The sequence below is a fragment of the Felis catus genome, chromosome E2 (assembly GCF_018350175.1).
Source record: "Felis catus isolate Fca126 chromosome E2, F.catus_Fca126_mat1.0, whole genome shotgun sequence".
NCBI classification, from domain to species: domain Eukaryota; kingdom Metazoa; phylum Chordata; class Mammalia; order Carnivora; family Felidae; genus Felis; species Felis catus.
In genome coordinates, this window is record NC_058382.1 from 61,359,645 (window position 1) to 61,386,305 (window position 26,661).

Consider the following 26,661-nt stretch of genomic DNA (forward strand, 5'->3'; position numbering starts at 1 on the left):
TCAGGGATCAATTTGTTTACTCACAACAGTGTTTTAGGAACCGGGCAAACACACCCACTGCTCTTTGATGAGCCACAGCCACGGAGCCCTGTACCCCCTGGGCAGCAGGACTCTCAGGACTTTCTCTGCACCCCTGCACGTGGGCGCCCTGAGAGACCACGGCCAGGGAGTGAGGCGAGGTTGGCACTGAGGAAGGGAAGCCAGCACTCTGACCCTCCCTCTGGGGTCTCCCATCACCGTCCCGAGTGCCCAGGCCAACACAGCGGACTTCACAGAACACCCACAGCCACCAGGCCCAAGAGATCAGACGTAGCGAGTCACGGTAAGGGCCTCCAACGTTTCCGTGCACAAGAGCTGTGGGTGTGAGGGCAGCCCCGGCAGCTGAAGGCATCTGGGGAGGACTGGTCGGGGGGTCAGTCGAGCACGGAGCTGGGCCCTGCTCAGTACCAGCCACGAGGTACCTACCCTCCCACCCCCCCAGACTGTGCCAAGGAGGAGGCTTGGACCAACACCCCCCATCTGCCGCCTGCTCCTATTTTGGCAAAAAAACAAAAAACCCAGGAAGCTTCAAGAAAACAAAGTAAACTTCAAGACGTGAAAAAACTAGAAACCACAGCCCGTCACGGAGAATCTTCAGGAGGGGGCTGCAGCCAGCTGCTCGGCTGTGGCTGCCACGGCCCTGCCGGGGGCACCTCTCCCAGCCCCCGAGCTCCGGCCAGCCACTCTGACTTCCAGGTCTGACGGTGTGGGCAGGAGGAGAGCCCAGTCGTGGGGAGGCACCTATTATTTACAGTACAGGAGAGCACGGTGCAGGGGCAGCACCCGACCGGGAGCGTGAGACCGTCTGCTCCCCGCTGGGAGGGGCCTCGGTGCAGACCCTGAGTTCCTGGAGGACACACGACACGGCTCTCAGGGCCCAGGTCCTCCGGAGGCGGCAGTGGAACGAGACACCCCCACCCCCCCGCCCCCGGGTGGGCCCGCCTGGACTCGGAGCCTGGAGGCTTACACCGAAACCCCGAGTGGGGACGCGGCCCGAAACAGGAAGCAGCCCTGACCCCTGCTGACTGCCAGCAGCACGGAGTCCGGAGGCCCCCACGGTCCACACAGTGTCCACTGGTCAGTCCCCATCAACTCCTCCGAGGGTAGGAGATGGAGAGGGGGAGGCCTGCAGAACCCCGAGCTGGTCAGCCCAAAGTCACAGAAATAACCCACAGAAGTCAGAAGTTTGTGCAAACTCACCCACCAGGACACAGAGCCACCGTCTACGCTAAGAGGAACAATTCCCAGGCCTGGAGGTCAGGGCTGCGCTGCAGGGCGTGCAGGAAGGCAAGAGGTGGGGGGGGGGGGGGGGGAGATGTAGCCCTCGTCCCCGGCCCTTCCCGCACGTCGAGGCGGGGGACGCAGGGCCCTGCAGCAGGATCTCGGCTAGTTTCTCAAGGCGGCCAACCTGTGAACCAACACAACTCCTGTAAGGGAGGGCGAGGGGCAGAAGCACTCTGACCTGCTGTGCGCTCAAGGACAAGACGCCCACCCTGGGTGCCAAAGGCCCCGCACCCATCCATGGAGCCGCGACCCTCTCCTTTCAACTTCAGCTTTGCATGGCTGCGTGGGGACAGCAGAGGAAGGCTCGGGGAATGGCCACGCGTTGTCAAGAATCTGGTATGTTAGGGACAGCAGAGACCTCCTTTCCTCAAGCGAGCAGTGGACAGGTGTGGGAGCACCATGGCTGACACACAACACAGACACTGAACAAGGAGCAGGGGAGAGAGGTGATCAGATGGGCCCTGGACTGGGCCTCGGGGCGGGGGCCTCCTGGAAAGAGCGGTACTCGCTGGGCCAAAGTCTACCGCACAAGCGCTCCCCCTAAGGCCATGCTGCGCCTCCCTTCCCCCACATCAGAGCACAGGTCGGGGGCACCGAGCCCCTCCCCCACAACCCTAGCGTCAAGAGCATGGAGGAGGGACCGGGGGTGCACCTCTGGGGCACCGAGCCCACCTCCGGGACAGCTGGTCCTCCTGGCTGCGCACGGAGCTCTCCCCCACGGCGGAGGCGCCCTCGGGCAGCTGGCTGAGCTGGTCCAGGACCTCCAGGCCGTTCTCCTCGGCGATCTGCACGATGAGACTGTCCACCTGCTCCTGTGGCGTGGTCAGCGTGGTGGCCGAGCTCATGGAGTCCTCCATTACCTGGGGGTCACGTTCTGGACAGGTGGGTGCAGGCCCCAGGAACCTCCCCTGCAGCCTCAGGAGGACTGCTGCGGCCCCGTTTCCAGCCACCCATCTCAACCACGTTTCCTGCCCGCTCCCTCCACCTGCACGAGGCTCCCACCCCCACTCTCTCTAGGGCGCTTCCTCCAGCACTCTTAGCTCCCTGGGTGTTGAGCTGACACATCTGCACACAGCCTCTTTGGCCAATCACTGGGAGAGGCCCCACACCCTAGCCCTGGGCCTCCCTCTTCTCTGCTAGGCCTCCGTGTGCCGACTTCAGCCTCCACAAGACTCGGGTGCTCTGGAGGTGACCCCCCCCCCCCGCCACGGGGCACCGCTAGGGAAACACACGCGTGGCCCACCACGAGCCGCCCCCCGGATGCACCCCTGCACACCCAGACCACGGGCGACATACCGACGTATGCACGTCCAGATTCTGCACCTGCTGCTCGAACCTGTCCATCACCGCAGAGACCTTCTGCAGGTCCATGGTGCTCAGCGCCCTGTCCAGGGCTTTGGTCACCTGCGCCATGTTCTTGGTCACCTGGCACGGGAGAACGTGAGGCGGGTGACAGAACTAAAGGAAGGACGGGCCCTCTGCACCCTCCCCAGGCACGCAGTGCCCCCCCACAAGGCCCACAGGACTCCAGGCCCGGCCCAGCCAAGCCAGGTTCAGGACAGGCTGCAAGGCTCTCTCCTGGCAGGTCCCCAGACCATGGGCACTGAAGAAGACTGAGGACGCCGCGTCCCATCCTTTGGTGCTGCCCTGACCGTGTCGAGTGATCCCTACTCCGCGCCCAAAGGGGTCTGGCGTGGCTCCTCCGGCCCAGCCAGGCCCCCCGGCCCTGCCGGCAGAGGCCGGTCCTTGTGGCAGGCGACCCCGGGCACGAGCACTCACCCCCTTCATGGTCACGGCCGTCTGCACCTTGGAGGCCACCGCGTCGACGCGGGATGCCATGCGGAGCCAGTTCACACCTTCATTCTTCTTGCGGATAGCATTCTCGGCATACACGCGGGCGCACTCCACGTTCTTCTGCTGAAGGGCCTGAAAGTCGGGGAGGCACCAGCTGGGAGAACATGGCTGTTTGTCCGAACCCTGCCCGCCCTGCTCAGGGACCTGGTCCTGGCTTTGCCGAGGGCGAGATGCGCTAGCGTAGGGCAGCCCCTTCCGCCTGCGGGCTTCGTGAAAGTGCAGAGATGCTAGGCCCCAAGCCTATCCGGGAGCTGGGGTGTCCAGGCCGGGCGCCAGACCAGCCCGCACTGAGGGCTGAGCAGGAGAGCCGGGCCCGGCCTCTCTCCTCCCGCCGTGCTCCCTCTCACGAAACCGGGGCGGGACATGCTGGTGCCGAAGCCAGCACGACCGCGGGGGAACACGAAGGACCCAGAGCGGAGCCAGCCGTCCAGTTTCCCCTCTGCCCTGGGAGCCCCCAAATCCAACACCCCCAGGATCTGCTGCACCTGTAAACGGCTGCTAGAAAGGCCCGCCTGAGAGCTGGCGGACCCCTCCCACCTTCCCCTCCGCAGCGTGCACACCGCCAGCCCCGCCCTTCGCCGGCAGCGTGCACACCGCCAGCCCCGCCCTTCGCCGGCGGAGGGGCTGCCTCACCGCTGCCCAGGGTCTGAGGCCCGAGGCACCAGGTGCGGAAGGAAGGAAGAGAGCCGGAAGCGGTCACGGCAGGGGGGCCGGAAGCCCGCCTCCCACACGGTTTGTGAGAAAGCAGGTTCAGCGCTTTGGAAGTGAGTAAAAGGCGCGGACAGTCCAAGAAACAAAGGCAAGGCAAGCACGGTCCTTTGGCTCTGGACACTCTCGGGGGGCCGGGGGGCAGACCGGAGCCACCGCAGGCCTCGAGCTGGCTCCTGTGAGAACAGCCGCGGCCAGAGTCGCGGGCAGCGCCCCCCACACGGAAGGAAGGCGCCAGCACAACCACAGACGCGGCCTCACCTTCTTCACTTTGGCCTGTTCCGCCTTGGAGTCCTTCTCTGCCTTCTTGGCCAGCTTCTCCAGCTGCTTGGCGGTGAACTGAGCGGAAGCAGGACACTGAGGTCGGACAGAGCCTGCCCTCCGGCACGCCCCCCCCCCCCCTCACCGGCACCTCCCTGCCCCATTCCGCCAGTGTCCTCACGGCCCAGGGCTGCACGAAGGGGGCTCCCTGGGTCTCTGAGGCTCGGGGGAAAGGGAGGGCCGTGAGGGTTTCCCACGAGGTCCTCGCCCAGAACACCCTGCCCAAACCCTCCCCCGGAGTGGGAAGTTAAAAAGGCAACTCACGCAATCGCCACTACTTATGGATTTTCAACGTACGCGGAAAAAACTTGACAGTGTGTGTTTCAAGCTACCCCAAGTAGCCTGGGGAGTAATTCACAATTCCCAGCGGACACACACCTCGGAGTGCTCTGGTCACACGGTACCGTGTCTGGGAGGGGCTGCTGGGCAGCGAACGCGTCGCCCTGGTACCTGCCTGCCAAGTACCGCAGCCCCTATGGGAAGCCCGGTCTGGAAGCAGGATGATGTGGCACGGGGCTCCCACGTGCAGGCCTCAGCCCGGGGGGGGGGGGGGGGGGGGGGGGGCCCTGCACTCGCTAGATGTGGCGGGGTGGGGGAGGGGCCGCTGCCTGACCTGGAGCCACAAACACCGCCCTCTCGTGGGCGTCCCCCCACTGGCCACTTCTGTCCCGGAACATCCCAGACCCGGCCCAGCTGAGGCAACCCGACATCTACTTGAAATATATCTCAGTCTACAAAAGTGTCACGTACCCAAGGATGGCCCTCTTTGCAAGAGTTCTGTCCCCAGAACCCTCCCTCCTTTCTCTCTCTTAAAATCTGAGTGAGCGAGCGCGAGAGCGTGCGCATGCGTGAGTGGGGGAGGGGCAGAGAGAGAATCCCAAGCAGGCTCCATGCTGTCAGCGCAGAGCCCCACACGGTGCGGTGCTTGATCTCGCAAACCGTTCGACCCCACGATCCACCCAGGAGCCCCGCCTTTTTTCTATATATAGCCCCTTGTCCTTCCGCCAACCCGCTCTGAGGCACCAGCCCACGTGTTCCACTGGCCAGTCCTGGGAGCACATGCAGAGGTGGGGCCCCTGCGTCACCCAGCATCACACGGGCCCTCCTGACTGCTCCTGCACCTCTCACTCAGACGATCCGACCTGTGAAAACCCACCTCCCCGAGTGCTGTGCTCACAGTGCTGGGCTCACAGGGCAGGGCACGCTCTCGAAGGTCGCCCACCCATTCCCATTCACGGCTTAGGTGCTTTTACATCAGTGTCTGCTGCACCTAGCATCCTGACCTTGCTTCCTTCAGACTCGGTAAGCCCGCACTGTCCGGCAAAGGAGCCACTAGCCACATATGGCTATCTAAGTTCTAGTTACCTAAGATGATGTACAAGTAACAAATCAGTTCCTCAAACTAGCCACATTCCAAGGGCTCCGTGTGGCTGGCGGAGGGCAGCACAGATCTGAAGCCCTCACCGCTGCAGAGGGCAGGTGGATGCTCCCTCTCGGGGCCGTTTGTCTGTCCTACTGGAAAGGATTTCTTTTGTCTGCCCACCTCACACTCCTCCTCTGCTTAAGGGAAAAATCCAGATTTTCCTGACTCGGAAATGCGGCCCTGAGCACGGTCCACAAGGTGGAAGCTTGCTGAACAAAGTGCCTGGGTGCCGCCAGGTGCTCCCAACTCCCCCCCCCCACCCCCCCCCGGCAGAGCTGAGCCAGCGAGACGAGGAGACAAGCTACTGTGAACACCTTTGCACGCCACTCCTGCCGGGTCTGTCACAACTAACCACAGGTGGTTATGGAGAAGCTTGCCCTGGGCCAGTCATAAGAGGCCAGCTCCGCTGCCTAGAACGCTCTCCTTCGATAGGATTTTAAAGAATTGGAAAGCACAGTTCTACGTGCCTATCAAGGGACGCACCTAACACCCAAGTTGTGTCTTTTCAACGTGCTCGCTGTCTCATGGACTCGCCCACTCAGCTGCTTCTGCTCAGCCCAAGACAAGGAAAGAAGCAATGTGCCATGGAGCCAATTCGATACCCCCTTCGTCATCAGTCTGGGTGAGCACCGTGCAGAAATCTGTGCTTCTGACTGCGACTGCCAGCATCTGACCTCATCTGCCAACCACCAGGACAGGGTTGGGGTGAAAGGTCATCTGGTACATACCTTCAACTGGAACAGGGTATCTGCAAAAAAAGGAGATGGTCTGAGGATTCCAGCTAAGACAAGGGGGCACTTCTAACAAGCAGAGGGGGCCGCTAAGACCCTCCTGGACACAAAGAGCCGGATCAGGACGCAGGCATGGATGGGGCCTTGCTGGAAGCCCAGCCCACACTGGAGGCAGAAGCTGGACCGTGTGCTACCTCTGTTCCCCCGCTGGCCAGAGGGCTTGGGCAAACAGTTTCCCTAACCTGTGACTCCTTCCAGAGAACACCAGAATGGCACCGGCTGGCCTCAAGGATCAGTGTGCAGGCCAATGAGGTCATGGACGCAGCACGTGGCCCTCAGTGAAAACCCAAGGAGTCGTTTGTAATTAATGCAACTTTACAAAGACCTTTGGGATTCTTTCCCAATCTAATAAAACTCGGTACTGGAGGATATTTTATAGACACTTTCTCCCCAAAAGTAAATGGATAAAAAAAGTAGAACGACGGCTCTTACGCTATCAGAGAGCTGACCTACGGAGACCACCCTCCATGGCAGCTGGCATACCTGGGCCATCAACTCAGGCTCAGGAGCCTCCCTCCCGACACAGAGGAACCAAAGAGACGTGGGAGTACTGACAGCTCACTCTTGCTACTCACACACCCAAACTCAAGGACCAGACAGATCCAGATTCACGTGGCAACTCTCTCTATTTATTCAATTTCTAGATTCGGAGAATGATGTCTGAAAGGGTTTGCTGCACTAGCCCAGAATGCAGGAAGGAAATCCTGCAACCAGGAGGGTGTTGTGTTCACAAATGCAAAGCAAGCACCCCCCGCCCCCGCTGAGAACCCAGTGGGGTTTCAGGTAGCCCCGTGCATCCGCCACCTATCAGTGCAGGCCCTGGTCAAGGCCAAAGCCGCCTGTGAATCTGTAAATCAGAGCTAAGGGACACTCCTGGCAGGCTGTCCAACTCTCTACCCTACGGTGTGACCAGGTGGCTCCCTGCCTCCTTCTCTTCACACGTGAGGAGCAGGAACGGGCTCTGGAGAGCAAACAGCTGTTAAGGCAAAACCTAACCCAAGAAAAAAGCTAAACGGCCAAAAGAAAGTTCCCCCAAGAACTGGGTAAACTATGGGGCAAAACCCAACATTTGTGGTGATGGGAGTGCTGGGTGTGTGGTGCTGAAACAACCGCCGTAGAACTTCCTTTGCGACAACGACACGGTTGTACAGTTTTTTTACGTTTCACAAAGTGAGTTTTGAAACCTATCACACCAGCCCCTAAACGTTCTAGCAAATGTATGTACCTCACTTTACCACTGATTCTTCCTGTTCTTTAGTGTCCCCGAGCACGGATGGGGCGGAGTGAGTGCTGTAGACAGTGGAGGACAAGACCAGAGGGAGCTAGATGACTACCTCTGTTTCCGCATCTGCAGGATTGGGGCATAACGTTCCTATCTCAAGAGCTGTTGTGCAGTAGGCCACATGCACAACCGTGCCTGGCCCACAGTAAGTGCTTTTCGCCTGAGCTCTTCCTATTTTTCTTAGTGGTGTTCTGGGGGCAGTGGTGCAACTGTCTCCTTTTCTGGTGCCCTCTGACCTGACATCCCAGGACCCCAAGGAGGCCGATGTCCCTAGCCGGTATAGGAGCTGGGGGGTTGGGAGGCGGACGCTGAGGAGTCTGGGGGCAGGGGGGCAGGGTGTGGGGTCGAGGATCCTTATCGGGTTCTGGGCTCGAAGCTCAGGGGATCGAAGATCGGGGTCCAGGGCCGGAGATCCAAATCCCTGGTCGGGTATCGGGGTCTGGGGTCTAGGCCCAGGGATCGGAGATCGCTGTCGGAGATTGAGGCCTGGGGAGCCCGGCTGAGCCCCGCCCTCCCCCGGTGGGCGGGGTCTCTTACCGTCCATGGCAGGTCCGGCAGGGGCAGCCCTCGCAGGAACCGACTGACGGGAACCCCGGGGCCGAGTCGATCGCACCAAACAGCTCCGTCGCGCGGGAACTTCCGGGGTCACCGCCCACTTCCGGCGACCGGCAGCTCTCGCGAGACTACGACGCAAGTCCCGCGGGCGGGGCGGGCCGGGCCGGGCCGTTGCCGTGGAGACCCGCGCAGGTCGGCCGGGTTAGCGTCTGTGAGTCACTCCCGCGGCGCGCCAGCAGAGGTACGGAGTGCGGGGCTGCGCCGGGGAGCGGTGGGCTCACCTATGGGACTTTCCAAAAGCAAACACAAACCTAGGAAAGGTAAAGGGCCGTCGGCCCGTCGTCTCATAGGCCCGCGGCCGCGGTTCGCGCAGGGCTGGCGGGGCGACAGGGGCGCTCGGCGGGGTCCGCCCACGCCGGGGGCTGGGGGTGCTGGGCGCTCCACCCGCCCCTGCTCCTCACTCCTGAGTGAGGCGCCTGAGTCCTCCCTGGGGAGGACTGTGCTTCGGGAGTCTTTTCACCAACGGAAACACCCACGTTCAGAGAGACGGAGGGACCCAAGGGTTGCGAGCTTCCTTGTTTCATTGTGGGCCAAAGCAGCCAACTGAAGGATGGGGATCCAGTAAACTGTAGGACTAATTGTCCGTGTGTTTCAGGTGAGGAGCAAAAGGGGCGCGTCTGTTCAGTTCCCAAGGCCAAGGAAAGGCCGATGGGCAGGCATTCTCAAGAGTCTGAGAAGCCTCCGGACACTAAGCCTGCAGAGAGCCTCCATGGAAAGAGAGGGGCAGCCAAGCGGCAGTGGCCTTCATCTGAAGTCGAAGGTAAGGCACGCCCGGGAGGGGACAGAACCTGAGGCCGGGGAATGTGGGGGTGGTGTAGAAAGGGGCCTGAGTGGTGGCATACCAGTGGCAGGGGGCATGCCCTAGTGAGGGAAGGGTTTTAGGACCTTTACGTAGGAGGTAAATATCCAGAATTGTCGGCGGAAAACAGCAGTTGGATAAAGGTTTGGGTAACTTTCCAGGTGGTAGATGCATAGCAGAGTCCAGAGGGACTTCGCAGCGTCTGGCTGCAAGGCAGACCCACCGTTCCCGAGGGCCGAGTGTCTTTGGGCAGGACTGTTGCTCCCTCAACATTCCGCAGACTGGAACAGGACCTGGGAGTCCTGTAAGAAGGGATGTGGGAACTCAACCCGGGGCACAGGGATCAGAGGAAGTAGGACGTCGGTGGGACAGAGAGGTCAGTTTGGTAAATGTATTCACTTTGTTGGCAGCCTAGTGTGGCCAGACCTTTGGCCTCAGAAGCAGCCAGAATATGAAGCCTTTCATCAATTTTATCATGTGCATTATGGAAACGGAACTGTTAAATAACTAAAACAAGGCAGGTGTGATGGGGTTTGTGCCTTGGAGAAGTCTTTCTCCAGAATAGAGGCTACTCGGGGGCAGGGAGGGGACCTGTCATAGGCCCGTGGCAGCAATGGAGTAGGAACTAATGAGGTATTGGCAGTAGGAATTCTGAAAGGATGCGGGAGGTAGGACCCGCAGACCCTGCTGTTGGAGGGGACGTGGGGCATCACTGACCTAGGAATGAATGGTTGGCAGGTCAGACAATGCTGGCCTGGTGAGCACGGGTGGGCTCCGATTGAGGCACCTGCGAGGTCAAGGGCAGGAAGCCGTTTGAAATGAGGGTGCTGGGCTTGGGAGCAAGGCCCGGACTCCAGATCCTGCTGTATGAACCCTTGCCTGAGTGGAAGACTGCAGGAAGGGCCAGCGTCCTGGGGAGGAGGTTTGAAGAACGCTGCCGGTCGGTCAGGAGCCTTCTGGCTGCAAGTCACAGAGCAGCTAACAAGATGCGGCTATACTGCTGAGGGGTTCAACACCTCCCAAATGAAGGGTCACAAGAGGGCACTCACGGTGGCTTGCTCAGCAGCATGCCATGGCATCAAGGACTGTTTGGGTCTACGCTTTTGCCACCCTCAGTGTTGTCAGAGAGCTGGATGGCCCTTGGCGTCACGTGCAGACTGGACTGCTGTCTCGTTCACGAGAGGCCGTTCTCCATGCAAGAACTTTCCCTTGGAGGGTCTCACCTGCCCAGCATCGCCAGGATAGGCTCAGATGTGAAAGTTCTGGGGCTGGACTTCTGCCAGTACAGGCAGGTGTGGGCAGGTGGGTGTCGGCTGGAGAGGCACCTAGTGTCCGTCACACCCTCCTTTCAGAGGGTAGAGAGACGGTGGATATAGAGGGGCAAGGTCAGAGAGCGAGAGTGAAGGTGGGGTTTCAAGAGAGAAGGTGAAGAGTGGTTTCTCCATCTAAGGCGGCATCTCAGCAGTGACGGGGAACAAGCTACTGACATCGTGCCCACGAGGGAGTCCCCAAATCCTGATAGTCCACTGAAAGAGGCCAAACGTAAGAGACCACATGTATCGTTATTCTATTTATGTGAAGTGTCCGGGAAAGGCAAATTTATATAAAGGGAAGCCTGGACTAAGGGTGGGAGCAGGGATCAGCCATAAATGGGAACAAGGGTTCTTTTGAAGGTGACAGAAATGTTCTCAATACTGGAACGATGGGTGACCAACACTGAAAGTTTACGAAAAATCACTGAATGGTATGCTCAAACAGGTGAATTTTATGGTATGTAAATTATACCGCAACAAAGCTGTTAGAAAAGAAAGAAGGTAATTTGGTCAACAGCATTAAATGTTGCAAAGAGATCAAGTAAACCCAGAAAAGGCTGCGTTCGATAAGGCGGACGCAGCGGGTCTTGGTCACCTTGCAGAGAGCAGGATCCGGCGATCAGAACTGCAGACACCTGGTCTGCCAGGTGGAACATTTAAACCAGGGCGTGAGCAGCTTCTCTCTCACATTTGTGCTGTAAAGCTGAAGAATTTCCCTATTAGATTTGGAAAAAGTAGGGCCTTGGGAGTCAAAGTTTCCTTCAACTAACCTAATACTACAAAAGGCTAAGAGCAATGGAGAGTCCTAATGAGGCGAAAATGCTGTGTATCACGTAAATAATAAAAGTAGGTCTTACTACTATGGGATAAAAACCAGAAAGTTCTTTCTGGGGTAGGAATGAGGGAGGGAGAGGCCAGCTGACTGGAAGGGAGCCTGTGGGGACGCTGCATGGTGGTAGAAAGTTCTGCCTCTCCTGGGGGTGATTACACAGGTGCATACAATTGTGAAAACGAATCCAGCTGTGCAGTTAAGGACTGGGCATTTTATCTTCTGTGAATTGTGCTTCAAAACGCAGAGAATACACACCAGTCCTTGTCTCTTAGAGCTGCACCCAAAGTACTGAAGTATAAATCGATGTGACTGACCGAGATGGTGTCTGAGATTTGCTGCGAAGTGGAAAGAGTGCGGCTGAGGACATTTTCCAAAGGCAGCCGCAGCCCCTGCTCTGCCTCGGGTTCTGCCGTGTGACCTTGATGCCCCTCCCACCTGGGCGGGGCCTGTAGCCTCTCCTTAAATCTCTGCCAGCTTGACATTCTCTTGTAACCAATAGAAGGTGGAGAAAAGTGGTTTGTGAGGCTGGGCCGGGAAAGGCGATGCCGTCCCGCCTTGCTCTCCGGAACGCAGACCGGCGCCTGGAACCCTGAGCCGCCACACCCCGCCTGGAAGGAGCCCAGCCCCCTAGGGAGGCCTCGCGGCCCTGGTCTCTAAGCCCTTCCAGCCTAAGGGCCGGACTTGCGACTGAACAAACCTTCAGGTGATTCTGGCCCCCCGCCTAGGGGTCTCCCCGGCCGAGCCACCAGACACCACATAGCAGTAGCATCAGTGACCAGCCCTGGGAGCCGCTGTCTTGCACGTCCAGCCCAGCGGAGCCTTCAGAGACCACAGCCCCAGACAGCATCCAACTGTAGCCACCTGGGGACCATAAACCATAGCTGCCCGGTCAAACCTGTCCTGAATTCCCGACCCTCAAAATTGTGAGAAAATAAAACGGTTGTCTCAAGCTGCTACGGGTTGGGGTAAGTTGTCATGTAGCAGCGGTAACTAGAATGGGGGGTAAGCGCTGGGGCGGAGGTGGAGTCTGACCTTGCGCTTGACCTGTGGCAGCTGTGGGATGGGTTCGTTGTCTTGCTACTTCTGTAGATACTTACACCTTTGCATTACGAAACCCACATACGCACGTTATACCACACATTAACACGCCACAAAAATGTGCAATCGGCCAGTTCCAAAATGCTGGAAATTCTAGTGGAAAAAAAAATGATCCTGATTTTTCTGCAAATAAATGACATGGAAAAAAGGTCTACTCTGGCTGCTGTAACAAAATGCCATAGACTGTGTAGCTTCAACAACAGACATTTATTCGTCCTAATTCTAGAGGCGGAGGAGTCCCAACAATCTGATTCGATTCCTGTGAGGACCCCTCCTTGGCCTGCAAACAGCCATCAAATTGCTGTGTTGTCTTTTTTTTTTTTTTTTGCAAGGGGGATAAACAGATACATTTTGCCTGTAAAGACTTTTTTTTTCAACATTTTATTTATTTTTAGGAGAGAGAGAGAGAGAGACAGAGCACAAGTGGGGGAGGGGCAGAGAGAGAGAGGGAGACACAGAATCCTAAGCAGGCTCCAGGCTCTGAGCTGTCAGCACAGAGCCCTGTGCCAGGCTCGAACTCACAGACCCTGAGATCAGGACCTGAGGTGAAGTTGGATGCTTAAATGACTGAAGCACCCAGGTGCCCCAGATTGCTGTGTCTTCACATGGCTGGGGAGAGAGGGTTGTGGTCTCCTCCTCCTCCTCCTCCTGTAAGGGCACTGATCCCATCGTGGGGGCTCTACCCTCATGACCTCGTCTCAACCTAATCACTTCCCCAAAGCCCCACCTCCACATTTCATCCCGCTGCGGATTAGGCCTTTCACACTCGACTTCCTGACTTCCGGGGGGACCCAAACATTCAGTCCATAGCAGAGAGAACTGTGCAAGGACACTTGAGGGACCTAGGAACTGAATACAGCGTGGGCCTGGGCTAAGTCATTCTTGAGATACCAAATTGAGTATTAGTTATTAATAATGGTTTTCTTAGATGTGACAAGGTTATTGTGCTTATGCTAAAAATAATCCCTATTTGATAAACGTATTGCATTAACTATGGGTAAAATTATATGTCTGAGATTTGCTTTCCTGAGATTTCCTCAGGAAAAACACTGAGGAAGATAGACAAAACAAAGGGACAAAACATTGAATCTGGGTGATGCATATATGGGTATCGTTATACTATTGTTTCCATGTGTGTCTGAATATGTCCATAATTTTTTGAAGGCAGAGTGTGCCTATTTGCAATAAGTCAGCTATTTCAAATATCCTGAAGGAAAAAAACCAATTTCAAAAGATCACATGCTGTAGGATTCCATTTATATAATCTCCAAATGACAAAATTACAGAAATGTGAGAATAGACCAGTGGTTGCCAGAGTCTATTAGGGATGGTAGGGGGGTGGGAAGGTTGGGGGGAGGGGAGAAAGGTGTGGCTATAGAGGTATAGCAAAGAGGAGGTCTTTGTGGTGTATCTGGATCTTAGTGATCTTGATCTTAGTGGTGGTTACATGGGATAAAATGGCACAGAACACAAACTGTGCCAAAATCAACATCTTGGTGTTGCCATTGTACTGTAATTACGTAAGATGTTACCATTGGAGGAAACTGGGTGAAAGGTATATGGGACTTATCTGTACTTTCGGAACTTTCTGTGAGTTTATAACTTCAAAATTGTAAGTTTAAAAATGTATCAAAATTGGGGCATCTGGCTGGCTCAGTCTGTAGAGCATGTGACTCTTGATCTTGGGGTTGTGACTTCGAACCCCACATTGGGTGTAGAGATGACTTAAAAATAAAATCTAAGGGGCACCTGGGTGGCTCAGCTGGTTGAGCGTCCAACTTCGGCCCACGTCATGATCTCGAGGTTCGTGAGTTTGAGCCCGGGTCAGGCTCTGTGCTGACAGCTCAGAGCCTGGAGCCTGCTTTGGATTCTGTGTCTCCTCTCGCTCTGCCTCTCTCAAAAACAGACATGAAAAAAACATTTTAATAAACTAAAATAAAATCTTAAAAAAAATACATCAAAATTTGTAATAATTAAAATAATATAGTTCCGGTATAATAGATCAATGAAACAAAATATGGACAAGAATAAGACCTTACTGGGGTGCCTGGGGGGGCTCCATCAGTTGAGCGTCCGACTTCGGCTCGGGTCACGATCTCTCAATTTGTGAGTTCAGGCCCTGCGTCAGGCTCTGTGCTGACAGCTCGGAGCTTGGAGCCTGCTTCACATCCTGTGTCTCCCTCTCTCTGCCCCTCCCCTGCTCATGCCCTGTCTCTGTCTCTCTCTGTCTCAAAAAATAAACATTAAAAAGAAAAAAAAAAGACCTTACTATGAGTGTGTGTGTATAAAATTAGCACCAAAAGTAAGTGGCAAAGGAAGAATTATACAATAAATTATGCTAGAAGAATTGCTTACCATTTTAAGGGAAAACTCATGTTGAATTTTAACTTCCTGCTATGTGCTCAGAGAAATTCCAGCTAGGGGAGAGTGAATATAAGAAGTGACTACAGGGGCGCCTTGGGGGCCCCAGTCATTAGGCAACCGGTTCTTGGTATCGGCTCAGGTCATGATCTCACGGCTTTGTGGGTTCGAGCCCCGCTTTGGGCTCTGCGCTGCCAGCACAGAGCCTGCTTGGGATTCTCTCTCTCTCCCTCTGCCCATCCCCTACTTGTGCAGTCTCTCTCAAAATAAATAAACTTTTTTTTTTTTTTTTTTTTTTTGGGGACAGAGAGAGACAGAGCATGAACGGGGGAGGGGCAGAGAGAGAGGGAGACACAGAATCGGAAACAGGCTCCAGGCTCCCAGCCATCAGCCCAGAGCCTGACGCGGGGCTCGAACTCACGGACCGCGAGATCGTGACCTGGCTGAAGTCGGACGCTTAACCGACTGCGCCACCCAGGCGCCCCTCAAAATAAATAAACTTTAAAACAAAGAACAGAAATGACTACAAAAATAGGTACATTTTAATATGAGTCCTCAGTGGGGATCGTCTTTCTAAGAGTCAAAACAAAGACATTACAAAGAGATAACTGAAGAATCTGACTACGTTAAAAAGTAAAACATCTCCCCAAATCCTCTACAAACAAACGTAAAACAAATGGTAAGGTCAAAAAATATTTGCATCATATGAAAGGTCAAAGAATAACACACAACAGATCAAGTGCTCTGACACATTGTTGATGGAAATACCGATTTTCCTGAAGACAACTTGGTAATGTGGTAGGCGGGATTCTCAGGCCCCAAGATCCCTGTCTGCCCCTTGAATGTGGGTGGGGCCTGTGAAGAAGATGGGTGTTACTCCTGTGATCCCGTTAGTAATCCATTGGTTTTGACTTCAAACGGAGTTTATTCTGGGTCAGCCAGACCTAACCAGAGAAGCCTTTTTTAAAAAGTCAGTGTCAGGTGGCTGTGAAGAAGGAAGCTACCGTGTCAATCATATCTCAAAAGAAATTTTTTTTAAGCTGCCACATTGTGAGAGGAGCTGTGAGCAACCTCTACCAACGGCCAGCAAGAAAGCAGGGACGTCAGTCCCTCACCCATAAAGAACGAACCTCTACCCAGCAGCCTGAATGAGTTTGGAAGGCCCCAGGCCCGAGAGAAGATGCAGTCTGGCTGACAGCTGGATCGTAGCCTGGACTTAGGACCAACAGAATTGGAGATGACAAATACAGGTACTGTTTTAAGCCAGCCACTAAATTTGTGGTGATTTGTTAGACAGTAATTGAAAACTAGTACAGGTAATATGTATCAAGAGTCCTAAAAAAGATTCGTGTTCCTACGTGAAAACGTTTTAAAACTCTAAAGAACTCTTGTTCTGAATTAGAGAACCTCAATAATGTAAAGATGTTAACTCTCCCTTAGTCTATAAAATCAGTGACCCCAATCGGAACACCACAGTTCTTTTTGGGGACTGGACCAAATTATTCTAATGTTTACCTAGGAGATAAAAACATAAAAATAGCAGGAAACTGGAAGAGCAGAGGCACAAGAGGGATTGAGCCCCGACATGAAAGTGTGTTGCCATGGAGAGAGCAGGGTGGACACATGTGTCTCACCGTCACGGAATTCATGATGAAGGCACCAAGTGGAAGGAGTGGAGGAAAGATGGGAGAGTTCGCTCGGTGGTTCAGAGACAGCTGACTGGACCACTGAGAAAGCAACGACGCTGCCTCGGTCCTTACTCCAATTCTCCAGGAACCAGAACACTGAACATAGTAAAACAGTAACGGTTTTTGTAGGTTGGGTGGAGGGAGCACCTTTTCGCTCTGACAGACTCTAAGAGCCAGAAGAAAGAGACTGATGTGTCTGAACCGTTTACGGTACCAGCGCCAATGGCAAATTTCCTAAATGTACAAAAAGCTCTTGCACACAAAAAAGGTCCAAGTGCAAAATGAGCAAAGAACGTGACCAGCATTCACAGGAAGATAAACACCACTGGACTGTGAATAAGCAGCAAGACGCTACCTCCCCTTGCTAAGGTAAAGCTTCAGGGAAGGTGATTGGGACCAGTGGGGGCAGAAGTCAGTACTTCCCATTTTCATATAAATGGGAAAAGATTTAGCAAATTGGCAAGGATGAGGGGAGGGGATGGAGACATGTCCTGTTTATAGAGTCTTAGTGGAAATATGTATTGATGTAATCTTTACAAAAAACAACTGGACAATACTTACCAAAATCTTCATTCCAGTAAATTACCCAGTAGATACACCCTCACAAATGTGCAAGTACATAAATGAAAGAATGTTCATTGCAGCATCACTTGAAAAAGATAAAAACTGCAAATAACCCCAGTTATGTTCATTAAAGGGAGCTGGTTGTGTAATGGATGGGCCCCAGAGAGCGAAACACAGGCTGCCGTGGAAGAGGCCACCCCTGTATGTGCAAACATGGGGCTCAGCCAAGCCCTGCGAGCAGTTGCCGGACTCCCCCTTCCATAATGTGACCCTAAAAGCATCAAACAGTGCGTGCACATCATTCCATATGCAGTTTTTAAATCGCATAGTCATCACCTCTTTGTCTTAATACGCAAAAAGTGTGTATTAATATAAAAAACATGAACTCCCCAACTTAAATGCAAAATACGATGAAATGCAGTTTTTTTTTTTACTTATGATAAAAATAAAAAGGACACTCTCAGTGCCTGGTGCAGGCCATGGGCCCTTCACTGGTAGTTAAAACCATCGGAGCTGTGGATGCGGTGACGAAGAAGGAGGGAGCTCGGGGCCCCAGCATCTCCCTGTACCGTCAGCCTTGAGCACATGACCTCTCTGTGCCTCAGTCCCTTCACCTGTAAAACACAGCTCATAAGAGGACCTACTTCAGAAACTGCTGTGAGCTGGAAGTCACCGTCGTCATTACTCTGGGCTCAGAATGATGTCTGACACAGAACGAGCAACTATCCACCCGCCCCTGCCCGTAGCTGGGTTCATGAGGTATTTTAAGCGGGGGACAAAGCAATGGAACCAGTGCAATAGCGTTTTGTAACAATTCTGCGGCAGTGCGATTATTCTAACTCTCCCTGCTCTATTGGGTACACGCACAGAAAGAGACCTCTCTGTAGTGCCTCAACAGAAGCCTGAAAGGCTGTGCCTCAAACCTGTAACCCCAGGGAGGGGGCTGGGAGACACAACCCTGGAGGCAAGAAAGCACTTCTGCTTTCGTCTTGTGTGACGTAAGACAACCTTGGCATTTCGCAAGCTCTGTGCAACCCTTGGAAGCTTAAGTTTAAGAGGATGTTGTGGCCGACATCAGAAATGCTAATTCTTCAGCGTTCTGACTGATAAGGTTCTGTGCAGGGGAAACTGCGTATCTGAACCTTCACCTCTGGGACAGACTCTGCCTTTTGTCTTCTTTCTCCATTCTCTCCTTCCTGGTCTGTTGCACGAGCCAGCCAGCAGCTCAGACTCTCCACGGTGGACGGTGGAAGCGTGTCTCCCTTTTCCTTCCTTGAAAGAGGCGTCGAGTACTCACCACCCTCCTGGCTGAGCTGTCAATCCATGAAAGCTCTGTAACATGTTCTGACTGCTTTTGACCCTGACCACTTCTCTTCCTGAACCACACATCTAATTCTTTTGCTCTGGCCCTAACACAGACATTCTCTGCCTTCTAGAAGGGCTTTTCCACAGACATGTTAAATACCTGGATGTTTTCTTCCTTCTAGAGAAACCTGATGTAAAGGTAAACTCAAGCAAGAAGAAAGCTGTCATTCCACAGATCATCATCACTAAAGCCTCACAAGAGACTCTAACCAGCTACGGTTCCATCAGAAGTGAAGAGCAGAGAACCATTCAGGAGCAGGCTGAATGGGGCCCCTACTACCGACACAGAAACCCTAGCACAGTAGACGCCTATGGTTTACGAGAATAAACAAGTGCCCCGAGGAGCTGTCGATTTTCACTGTGCTGAGTCTCAGCGGTGACGGCAGAAGGGCCACCTGCCCTGTGAGAAGCTGCAGCTGCCCCTTCGGGGAATGAGGTCCCCCAGTGACCACCTCGGGCTCACCTGCCCCAGAGCTGCTGGCAGCTTGGCAGAGGGCAAGAGTGCCTCTGGCCCAGAGAGTGAACTCTGCGGCAACGAGCGAATCAGTAACCCTCTGGTGTCACTGCCGGTGCAGAGTGATGAACGAATGGCAGGCAGCATGTCCCAGTCTCTTGCTGGGCAATTTAAAATCCTTCCCATTCACTTCCGAAGGGGTGTGGCATAAGTACTCGGCAGTTACGGTGAACGAGACGTCCCCCACACTTGGACAAAAGGTTGGACTCTGAGGACTCCACTTTAAGGTGTCACATCCCAGAACAGGGACGTGCACAGTCACCCTGCGGGGCCCACGGGCTCCGAGCTTGACTGTAAGCTGATGCCGAGTATTAAAGGATCCAGACGAAGAATGTGGAATTGGGGTGGGGGCACCCATGGCACGTAGAACTTGGGCAGTGGCCTTGCCAGAGCTGCCATGGGACGGGGGGAGGGGAGCTGACAACGTCCCCTCTTTCTGGCTGTGCATGAGGGGTCCCAACAGGAGTGGCTGTTCAGGGAAGCCCTGCTGGCGTTCCCTCACAACTGGCAGCTCACGGGTCAGGCTCCACTCTCCTCCAGAGTGGCTGCAGGGAACACCCTGCCCTGTCTGGTCCGACACAGTCAGTCTCGTAACAGTATGTGTTCGTCTCCTTGGTTGCTAGAACGGTCAGCAGGCTTTACACTTGGTCTTTATGTCTCTATCAAAGATTTTATGTTTCAAGCAACCTCTACACCCAGTGTGGGGCTCAAACCCACAACCCCGAGATCAAGAATTGCACGCTTCACCTACTGAGCCAGCCAAGCACCCCTCTGTCTCTGTGTGTTGATGAGAATCATACCCCTTTAGTATTAAATAGTACAACTGACTTCCAGTTTCAGTGTAAACCCCAACATAATAAATCTCATACTGACATTGTTTAACAACACATTATTAACATCATTACTTGTATTCATTCAATACGTTTACTTACCCATCCTGTCACAGCTAAGTGTGTGTACAGAAGAATCAAGCCCATGCAAATGTGGACTTGACCGCACTGGGCCAGCACACCTACCTTCTCCCTAAAATTTCTAGTACCCAATAATTTCTATTTAAGGAGCGCCTGGGTGGCTCAGTCCGTCAAGCGTCCAACTTCAGCTCAGGTCATGATCTTGACGGTCTGTGGGTTCAAGCCCCACGTCCGGCTCGGTGCTGACAGCTCAGAGCCTGGAACCTGCTTCAGATTCTGTGCTTCCCTCTCTCACCGCACCCTCCCCACTTCCGCTCACACTGTTTCTCTCTCAAAAATAAACATTAAAAATTAAAAAAAAAAATCTATTTGACCTAGAAATTGCCCTCTTCCTACCCCTGCCCTGAGAATCTCAAACAATCTAAAAACTATACCTACCAAGGCACTATTTCTAATTTCGTTATTAGCTAGAAGCTTAGCTTATGAATGATTAAAAAGGGGCTGGAATGAACTGAACATGATAATTAGTTTAAACTAAAATGATTCTAAGTTATGATTAATTTCATGATTACCAAATGTCCTTAGCCTATATTAATACTAGCATTTACAGTGTAGTCCCATGCACGGAGGCCTTTCCTGGAACCCTATTTAATGCTCCACCCCCGCGCCCGGCACGTCCCACTCACTGCCCTGCCTCAGTTTTCTCTTTAGCACGCGTAACTCTCGGGCCGTCTATTTACTTACCTCGTTTGGCTGCGTCCCACTAGAATGGAGGGTCCACGAGGGCAGAGCCTGACAGGGCCCAACACGTAGTGGGTGCTCCACACTCGTGGGTCAGGGGACGTCCGTCGCAGCGTCCCATCCATTCTTGCCTTCGACACCCTTCTGACGCGCCCTCCGCTCCCTGACCCCCGTAGGTCCAGCCCAAGCCCCTCCCGGCGTAGCTCCAGATCGGCCCTCGCGAGCTCCAAGGGACTCCCCAGCCCCTCGGACTTCGCCCTCCCCCTCCTCCCGCAGGCGTTCCTCAGCGCCCCAGCCGGCTCAGGTGCCCGCGCTTAAAACTAAAATAAGGCCCAAACCTCGGTGCTGCGAGGAGACAGCAGCAACCGACGTCCTCCAGGAGCCTTTGGGAGGCTTCCGGGAAAACCTTTGCTAAAGTGGGCGTGTCCCGGAAGTAGAACAAGCGCCAGCGCGCGAGAACCTCGTTTGCGCCTGCGCACACGGGGAGCAGGGCGCCGCGGTCGGCATGGGGGACCCGGAGTCAGAGCCTGAGCAGATCCGTTTGAAGTGTATCCGTAAGGACGGCTATTTCACGGTGCCTCCAGAACACAGGGTGCGACGGGGGGCCGCTCGCCGTAGCTCCGCCGGGGGCAGGGCGGGACCGAAACGCCCTGGAGCCCCTTAGTGTCGCGCTGAAGCGTTGAGGTTGCCGCCGCCGCGGCCGGGAACGACACTCCCAGAGTTCCTCGCGGCCGGCGCGGAAACCGGCGGCGATGCTCCGGGGCCGAGGGCCTGGGCTGGTGGCGGACCGCGGGGCCAGTCGCGCTCCGCCGAGGGACGGGCGGGCTGTCAAGCAGCCGGCCTCCTCTGGAAGAACAGGCTCTGGGCTCTACCGCGGGCGTCCCTTCGTTTTGCGCCGGGGCCGGGCTTTGCGGGCTGACCCGGGAGCCCCTTGTGTCAGGGGGGAGTTGGCCCGTGGAAAGAGTTGGAGGCGTGGTCTTCCTTGGCTTTAAATGGATGTGGCCGGGCCCCGCTTGACACCCGGCAGCTTCCATTTGTGTCTTGCTCTGTGGGAGGCTTCTACGTGTGTTACTGTCATTTAGTCCTCTCGGCGACCCTTTATAAAGGTGAGGAAAGTGAAGCTTAGGGGTGTGGAGTGGTTTTACCAAGGGAGACGGCTCGTGCAGGTGCAGGTTTGAACCCTAGTGTTTTAACTACTTACTGGTGCTGAGAAGCCGGAAAGCGTCATTAGCACACTGGCGGAGTGCGCACCTGGGGCCACCTGGAGCAGTCGCTGGCGGTTACACATCACTCACACACACAGCAGGTGCGCGCAGCTTTCCGAGTACGGTGCAGGAGTGAGGGGAAACCTCTCGGAGGGGAGCTGGGACATACCCAGATGAGGACAGAGTACACAATAGTAGGTGCTTCAAGATATGAAAGTATCGGGATTTTAGGGAAAGAACTGTTTGCAGCTGGGGGAAATTTTTTGTAAAAGAAATTTGCGTGGAGGCGCCTGAGTGGCTCAGTCAGTTAAGCATGGGACTTTGGCTCAGGTCATGATCTCATGGCTCATGTTCCAGAGCTGCCGCGGGCTCTATGCTGACAGCTCAGAGGCTGGAGCCGGCTTCGGATTCTGTGTCTCCCTCTCTCACTCTGCCCGTCCCCCACTCATGCTTAGTCTGTCTGTCTCTCTCTCTCCTTCAAAAATAAACAGTAAAAAAGAAAAATCTGTACAAAGGTGGTGTTTCTGCCAGGCTAGTAAGTGTGACTAGGATGTTGACATGCAGAGACAAAGAGGCCTGGCATGCCAGATTTAGAGAGTGGCAGACGCAACCTCACGGAGATAAGAGACACAGTGTGACTAGGAAGCACCAGGGGTTCCCCCAGGAGAGAGGATGTGAGAAATCACTGGTGGGCAGAGGAGGCTGAGGTGAGATCATGGAAGGGCTCAGTCTGGGTGATTCTGACCTGGCTCCAGAGGTGGTGGGAAGGGAGGAGATGGAAGGCAAGGGCTGGGAAGAGAATAGAGGCAGCAAGGCCAGAGAGAGACTGTTAGAATTTGAAACTTGCCACATGTGCTTCCTGGACCCAAAGAGACATGCCCATTCGGCCCACCTACCAAAGTACTGCATTACAAAGGTGCATCAGGATACAGGCTCTCTGCTAGGACAGGAACCCCTAAATATAGTGGCTTAAGTACAGGACTTTCTTTCTCCCTCCCCTAGCTTTCCAGAGAGAGGCAGCTGTTTTCCACGAGGTGGACTCAAGCTGTCTGCCTTGTAGATCTACATCCACGTCATTCAAACCCCACCCTGCTTCAGGAGCAAAAAGGAGTGGGTGGCAACCAACTTCCTTTGACCGGGAAGTCCCTTTGAGGCCTTGGTCCTTTCTGCTCACATCCCATTGGCCAAAATTGAGTCAAATGGACAGACCTAGCTGCAAGGGAGGCTGAGAAATCCAGCTACCAACAGGTTGGCCTCACGCCACTGGACAGTGTTTCCTAACTAGAAAAAGTACAGCGTGGATGTTGGGGATGGCTCGTCTCTGCCACAGATGAGTTTCCACTGCGTTTGATAGATAGATGCTTTGTGAGGATCTAGGAGCTTTGTCCATCTCCAAAGCATAATTTAGACCAATGCTGCTCACTATTCCTCTTGCGATTGTGGAAATGTTGCTTTCTGACTCGTCCAGTGTGGTTACCGTGAGCCACATAGCAGTGTGGAGCACGACACACATGGCAAGTGAGGAAATGAAATACTAATTTTAATTAATTTTAACCATCCATGGCCAGTGGTTATTGTTTCCAGGCAGCCTACATCTGGACCGTGGGATTGGAAGGGAACAGGCTATCTGTGATGATGCATTCGAGGTGCCTGCTCACCCAGTAACATCGTCCCCCTTTGCTCACTTGAAAAGCCCAAGTGCGTGGTTGTCTTTCTGTTTGGTGAGCAAGACACGAGTAAGCTCCCTGGTACAAATTAAATGTGAAATGTCCACCTTTAGTTGTTCGTTAGCTGGCCAATCCCTGCACTGCCAGCACCTCTGTCTTTCAGTTGGGACGGTGCCGGAGTGTGAAGGAGTTTGAGAAGCTGAACCGCATCGGGGAAGGCACCTATGGCATTGTCTGTGAGTGGCCAAGATGGGAGGTCTGGGGTTCAGGGGACTGTCCCAGCAGTTGAGGAACTTAACACCCATTGCTCCACAGCCAGGGCAGAATTTCTACAAGTGAACTAGGATCTGTGGTGTATTTGCCATAAATTCCACACCATGTCTGAATAAATGTAATTTATTCAAATTGCATTTGCAACCCTGACCTGCAAGTTGGGGCAACTGTTACAGCAAAATGCAGAACTTCCAGAAGCAGCCGGGGCTGCAGCCTGTGGCAGCTGAGATGTTGGTATACCTTATACTACTGGGGTTCGGAAGCTGCGCACTTTAGCACAGGGCTTTGAGGAGCCTCCTTGGCACAATATAAGGGATTTTTTTCCTGGAAAAAGTATCTTATTTGCTGTTAGAACATAGTAACAACAGAGAGCAGAGCAGTTACCCACGTCCTGACTCTAAGGAGAAACACTGAGAGGGAGCCTGTTGTAAGTAGCACCCTCTACCCAGGTTAGATGAGAGGACTCCCCCAGAGAGCCTGTGTCTGGTGGGGATGCGGGCGCTGCTTGCATGGTGAGGACCTAGTGTCAATGGGCATCCAGTTATCGAAGAAGGGAAAGGGAACCCGCAGGGTTCTGAACGAGGCCCCTGTGTGGCACAAGGGTGGGTGATGTGGGATCAAGCCTCTTTGATCATTCCATCATGGATGAGTTTCCATTCCAGATAGGGCCCGGGACACCCAGACGGATGAGATTGTTGCCCTGAAGAAAGTGCGGATGGACAAAGAGAAGGACGGTGAGCTCAAAGTGGGAGGGGTAGAAAGGTGCCAGTTGCCCAAGGTTCCTTCTGGCCTGGGGTGGGGGTTGCTGAGGCCAGGTCTGATCGCTGAGGTCCTTGTGTGCAGGGGTGGGGGTAGCTGAGTTGCAGGTCTTGTTGTAGGGGACCTTGTATGCAGGGGTGGGGGTTCCTGAGGCCAAGTGTTGTTACAGGGATCCTGTGTGCAGCGATGGGGATTGCTGAGGCCAGGTCTGGTTGCAGGGGTCCTTGTGTGCACAGGTGGGGGTTCCTGATTTGCAGGTCTAATTTCAGAGGTCCTTGTCTGCAGGGATGGGGGCTGCTGATTTCAGGTCTGGTTGCAGGGGTGGGGGTTCCTGATTTGCAGGTCTAGTTTCAGGGGTCTTTGTCTGCAGGGGTGGGTGTTGCTGAGTTACCCGTCTGGATGCATGGATTCTTTTCTGCAGGGGTCGGGGTTCCTGAGTTGCAGGTCTAATTTCAGGGGTCCTTGTCTGCATGGGTGGGGGTTGCTGAGTTCCGGGTCTAGTTCAGGGGTCCTTGTCTGCAGAGGTGGGGCTGCTGAGTTGCAGGTCTGGTTGCAGGGGTGGGGGTTTTTGTGTTGCAGGTCTAATTTCAAGGGTCCTGGTCTGCAGGGCTGAGGGTTGCTGAGTTGCAAGTCTGGATGCATGAGTGGGGGTTGCTGAGTTGCAGGTCTGTCTGCAGGAGTGTGGGTTGCTGAGTTTCAGGGGTCCTTGTCTGCAGGAGTGTGGGTTGCTGAGTTACAGGTCTGGTTGCATGGGTCCTTGTCTCCAGGGGTGGGGGTTGCTGAGTTGTAGGTCTGGTTGCAGGGATCTTTGTAGGGGTGGGGGTTGCTGAGTTACAGGTCCAATTTCAGGGGTCCTTGTCTGCAAGGGTGGGGGCTGCTGAGTTTCAGCTCTGGTTACAGGGGTGGGGATTCCTGTGTTGCAGCCTAATTTCAGGGGTCCTTGTTCTCAGGGGTGGGGGTAGCTGAGTTGCAGGTCTGGAAGCAGGCGTGGGGGTTGCTGAGGTGCAGGTGTGTCGTAGGGATGAGGATTGCTGAGTTGCAGGTCTGGTTGCAGGGTCTTGTCTACAGGAGTGGAGGCTGCTGAGTAGCAGGTCTCGTTTCAGGGGTCCTCGTCTGCAGCAGTCGGGTTCCTGAGTTGCATGTCTAGTTTTAGGGGTCCTTGTCTGCAGGGGTGTGGGTTGCTGAGTTTCAGGGGTCCTTTTCTGCAGGAGTGGGTGTTCCTGAGTTGCGGGTCTGGTTGCAGGGGTCCTTGTCTCCAGGGCTGGGAGTTTCTGAGTTGCAGGTCTAGTTTCAGGACTCCTTGTGTGTAGGGGTGGGGGTTGCTGAGGCCAGGTCTGGTTGCAGGGGTCCTTGTGTGCAGGGGTAGGGGTTGCTGAGGCCAGGTCTGGTCCCAGGGGTCCTTGTGTGCAAGGGTGGGGGTAGCTGAGGCCAGGTCTGGTCACAGGGTTCCTGGTGTGCAGGAGTGGGGATTGCTGAGTTGCGGGTCTGGTTGCAGGGGTGGGGGTTGCTGAAGCCAGGTCTGGTTGCAGGGGTCCTTGTGTGCAGTGGTGGGGGTTCCTGATTTGCAGGTCTAATTTCAGGGGTCCTTGTCGGCAGGGGTGGGGACTGCTGTTTGCAGGTCTGGTTGCAGGGGTGGGGGTTACTGAATTGCAGGTCTAATTTCAGGGGTCCTTGTCGGCAGGGGTGGGGGTTGCTGAGTTGTAGGTCTAGTTTAAAGGGTCCTTCTCTCAGGGGTGGGGGTTCCTGATTTGCAGGTCTAATTTCAGGAGTCCTTGTCTGCAGGGGTGGGGGCTGCTGAGTTGCAGGTCTGGTTGCAGGGGTGGGGGTTTTGAGTTGCAGGTCTAATTTCAGGGGTCCTCGTTCTCAGGGTTGGAGGTTGCTGAGTTGCAAGTCTGGATGCAGCGGTCCTTGTCTGCAGGGGTGGAGGTTGCTGAGTAACAGGTCTAGTTTCAGGGGTCCTCGTCTGCAGCGGTTGGGTTCCTGAGTTGCTGGTCTGGTTGCAGGGGTCCTTGTCTGCAGGGGTGGGGGTTGCTGAAGCCAGGTCTGGTTGCAGGGGTCCTTGTCTGGAGGAGTGGTGTTTGATGGGTTTCAGGTCTAGTTCCTGGGGTCCTTGTTTGCAGGGTGCGGGTTGCTAAGGTCAGGTCTGGTTGCAGCGGTCCTTCTGTGCAGGGGTGGGCATCCTGAGTTGCAGGTCTAATTTCAGGAGTCCTAGTCTTCAGGGCTTGGGGTTGCTGAGTTGCAGGTCTGTCTGCAG

At 54.6% G+C, this 26,661-nt stretch overlaps 2 protein-coding genes and 1 long non-coding RNA gene across 10 annotated transcripts in view; 1 reads left to right on the forward strand and 2 right to left on the reverse strand.

Annotated features, from left to right (window-relative positions):
- On the reverse strand, nt 1–8,381 carry CHMP1A (charged multivesicular body protein 1A). Its single transcript, XM_006941832.5, has 7 exons — nt 8,240–8,381; nt 6,358–6,377; nt 4,147–4,224; nt 3,103–3,249; nt 2,620–2,748; nt 1,996–2,183; nt 1–1,447 (listed from the first exon to the last, which is right to left on the reverse strand). Exons 1-7 carry the CDS (start codon nt 8,244–8,246, stop codon nt 1,426–1,428), a joined length of 591 nt encoding a protein of 196 aa, XP_006941894.1. The 5' UTR covers nt 8,247–8,381; the 3' UTR covers nt 1–1,425.
- CDK10 (cyclin dependent kinase 10) overlaps nt 8,370–26,661 on the forward strand; it is a 24,207-nt gene continuing 5,915 nt past the window's right edge. The window contains exons 1-4 of one of the 8 annotated variants that reach the window (XM_045045682.1): nt 8,370–8,498; nt 8,913–9,077; nt 23,539–23,611; nt 24,311–24,382. In XM_045045682.1, coding sequence (XP_044901617.1) covers nt 9,027–9,077; nt 23,539–23,611; nt 24,311–24,382 — 196 coding nt within the window. In that variant the 5' untranslated portion in view covers nt 8,370–8,498; nt 8,913–9,026. Of the gene's footprint in view, nt 8,578–8,912; nt 9,078–20,946; nt 21,096–21,266; nt 21,610–23,254; nt 23,445–23,538; nt 23,612–24,310; nt 24,383–26,661 lie in introns of those variants that run through there. The other 7 variants (XM_045045683.1, XM_006941827.4, XM_003998365.5 and 4 more) reach the window with 7 other exon arrangements.
- On the reverse strand, nt 15,241–20,941 carry LOC123382193. Its single transcript, XR_006590191.1, has 2 exons — nt 20,507–20,941; nt 15,241–17,586 (listed from the first exon to the last, which is right to left on the reverse strand). It is a non-coding gene; the product is annotated as an uncharacterized LOC123382193 (long non-coding RNA).

Excerpts from the sequence above, each read along its gene's own strand:
- CHMP1A (XM_006941832.5), bottom strand. Across the intron at positions 3,250-4,146 it reads AACAGGCCAAAGTGAAGAAG|GCCCTTCAGCAGAAGAACGT; the intron begins GTGAGGCCGCGT and ends CCCGACTTTCAG. Across the intron at positions 1,448-1,995 it reads GAGGACCAGCTGTCCCGGAG|GTTGGCCGCCTTGAGAAACT; the intron begins GTGGGCTCGGTG and ends GTTGGTTCACAG.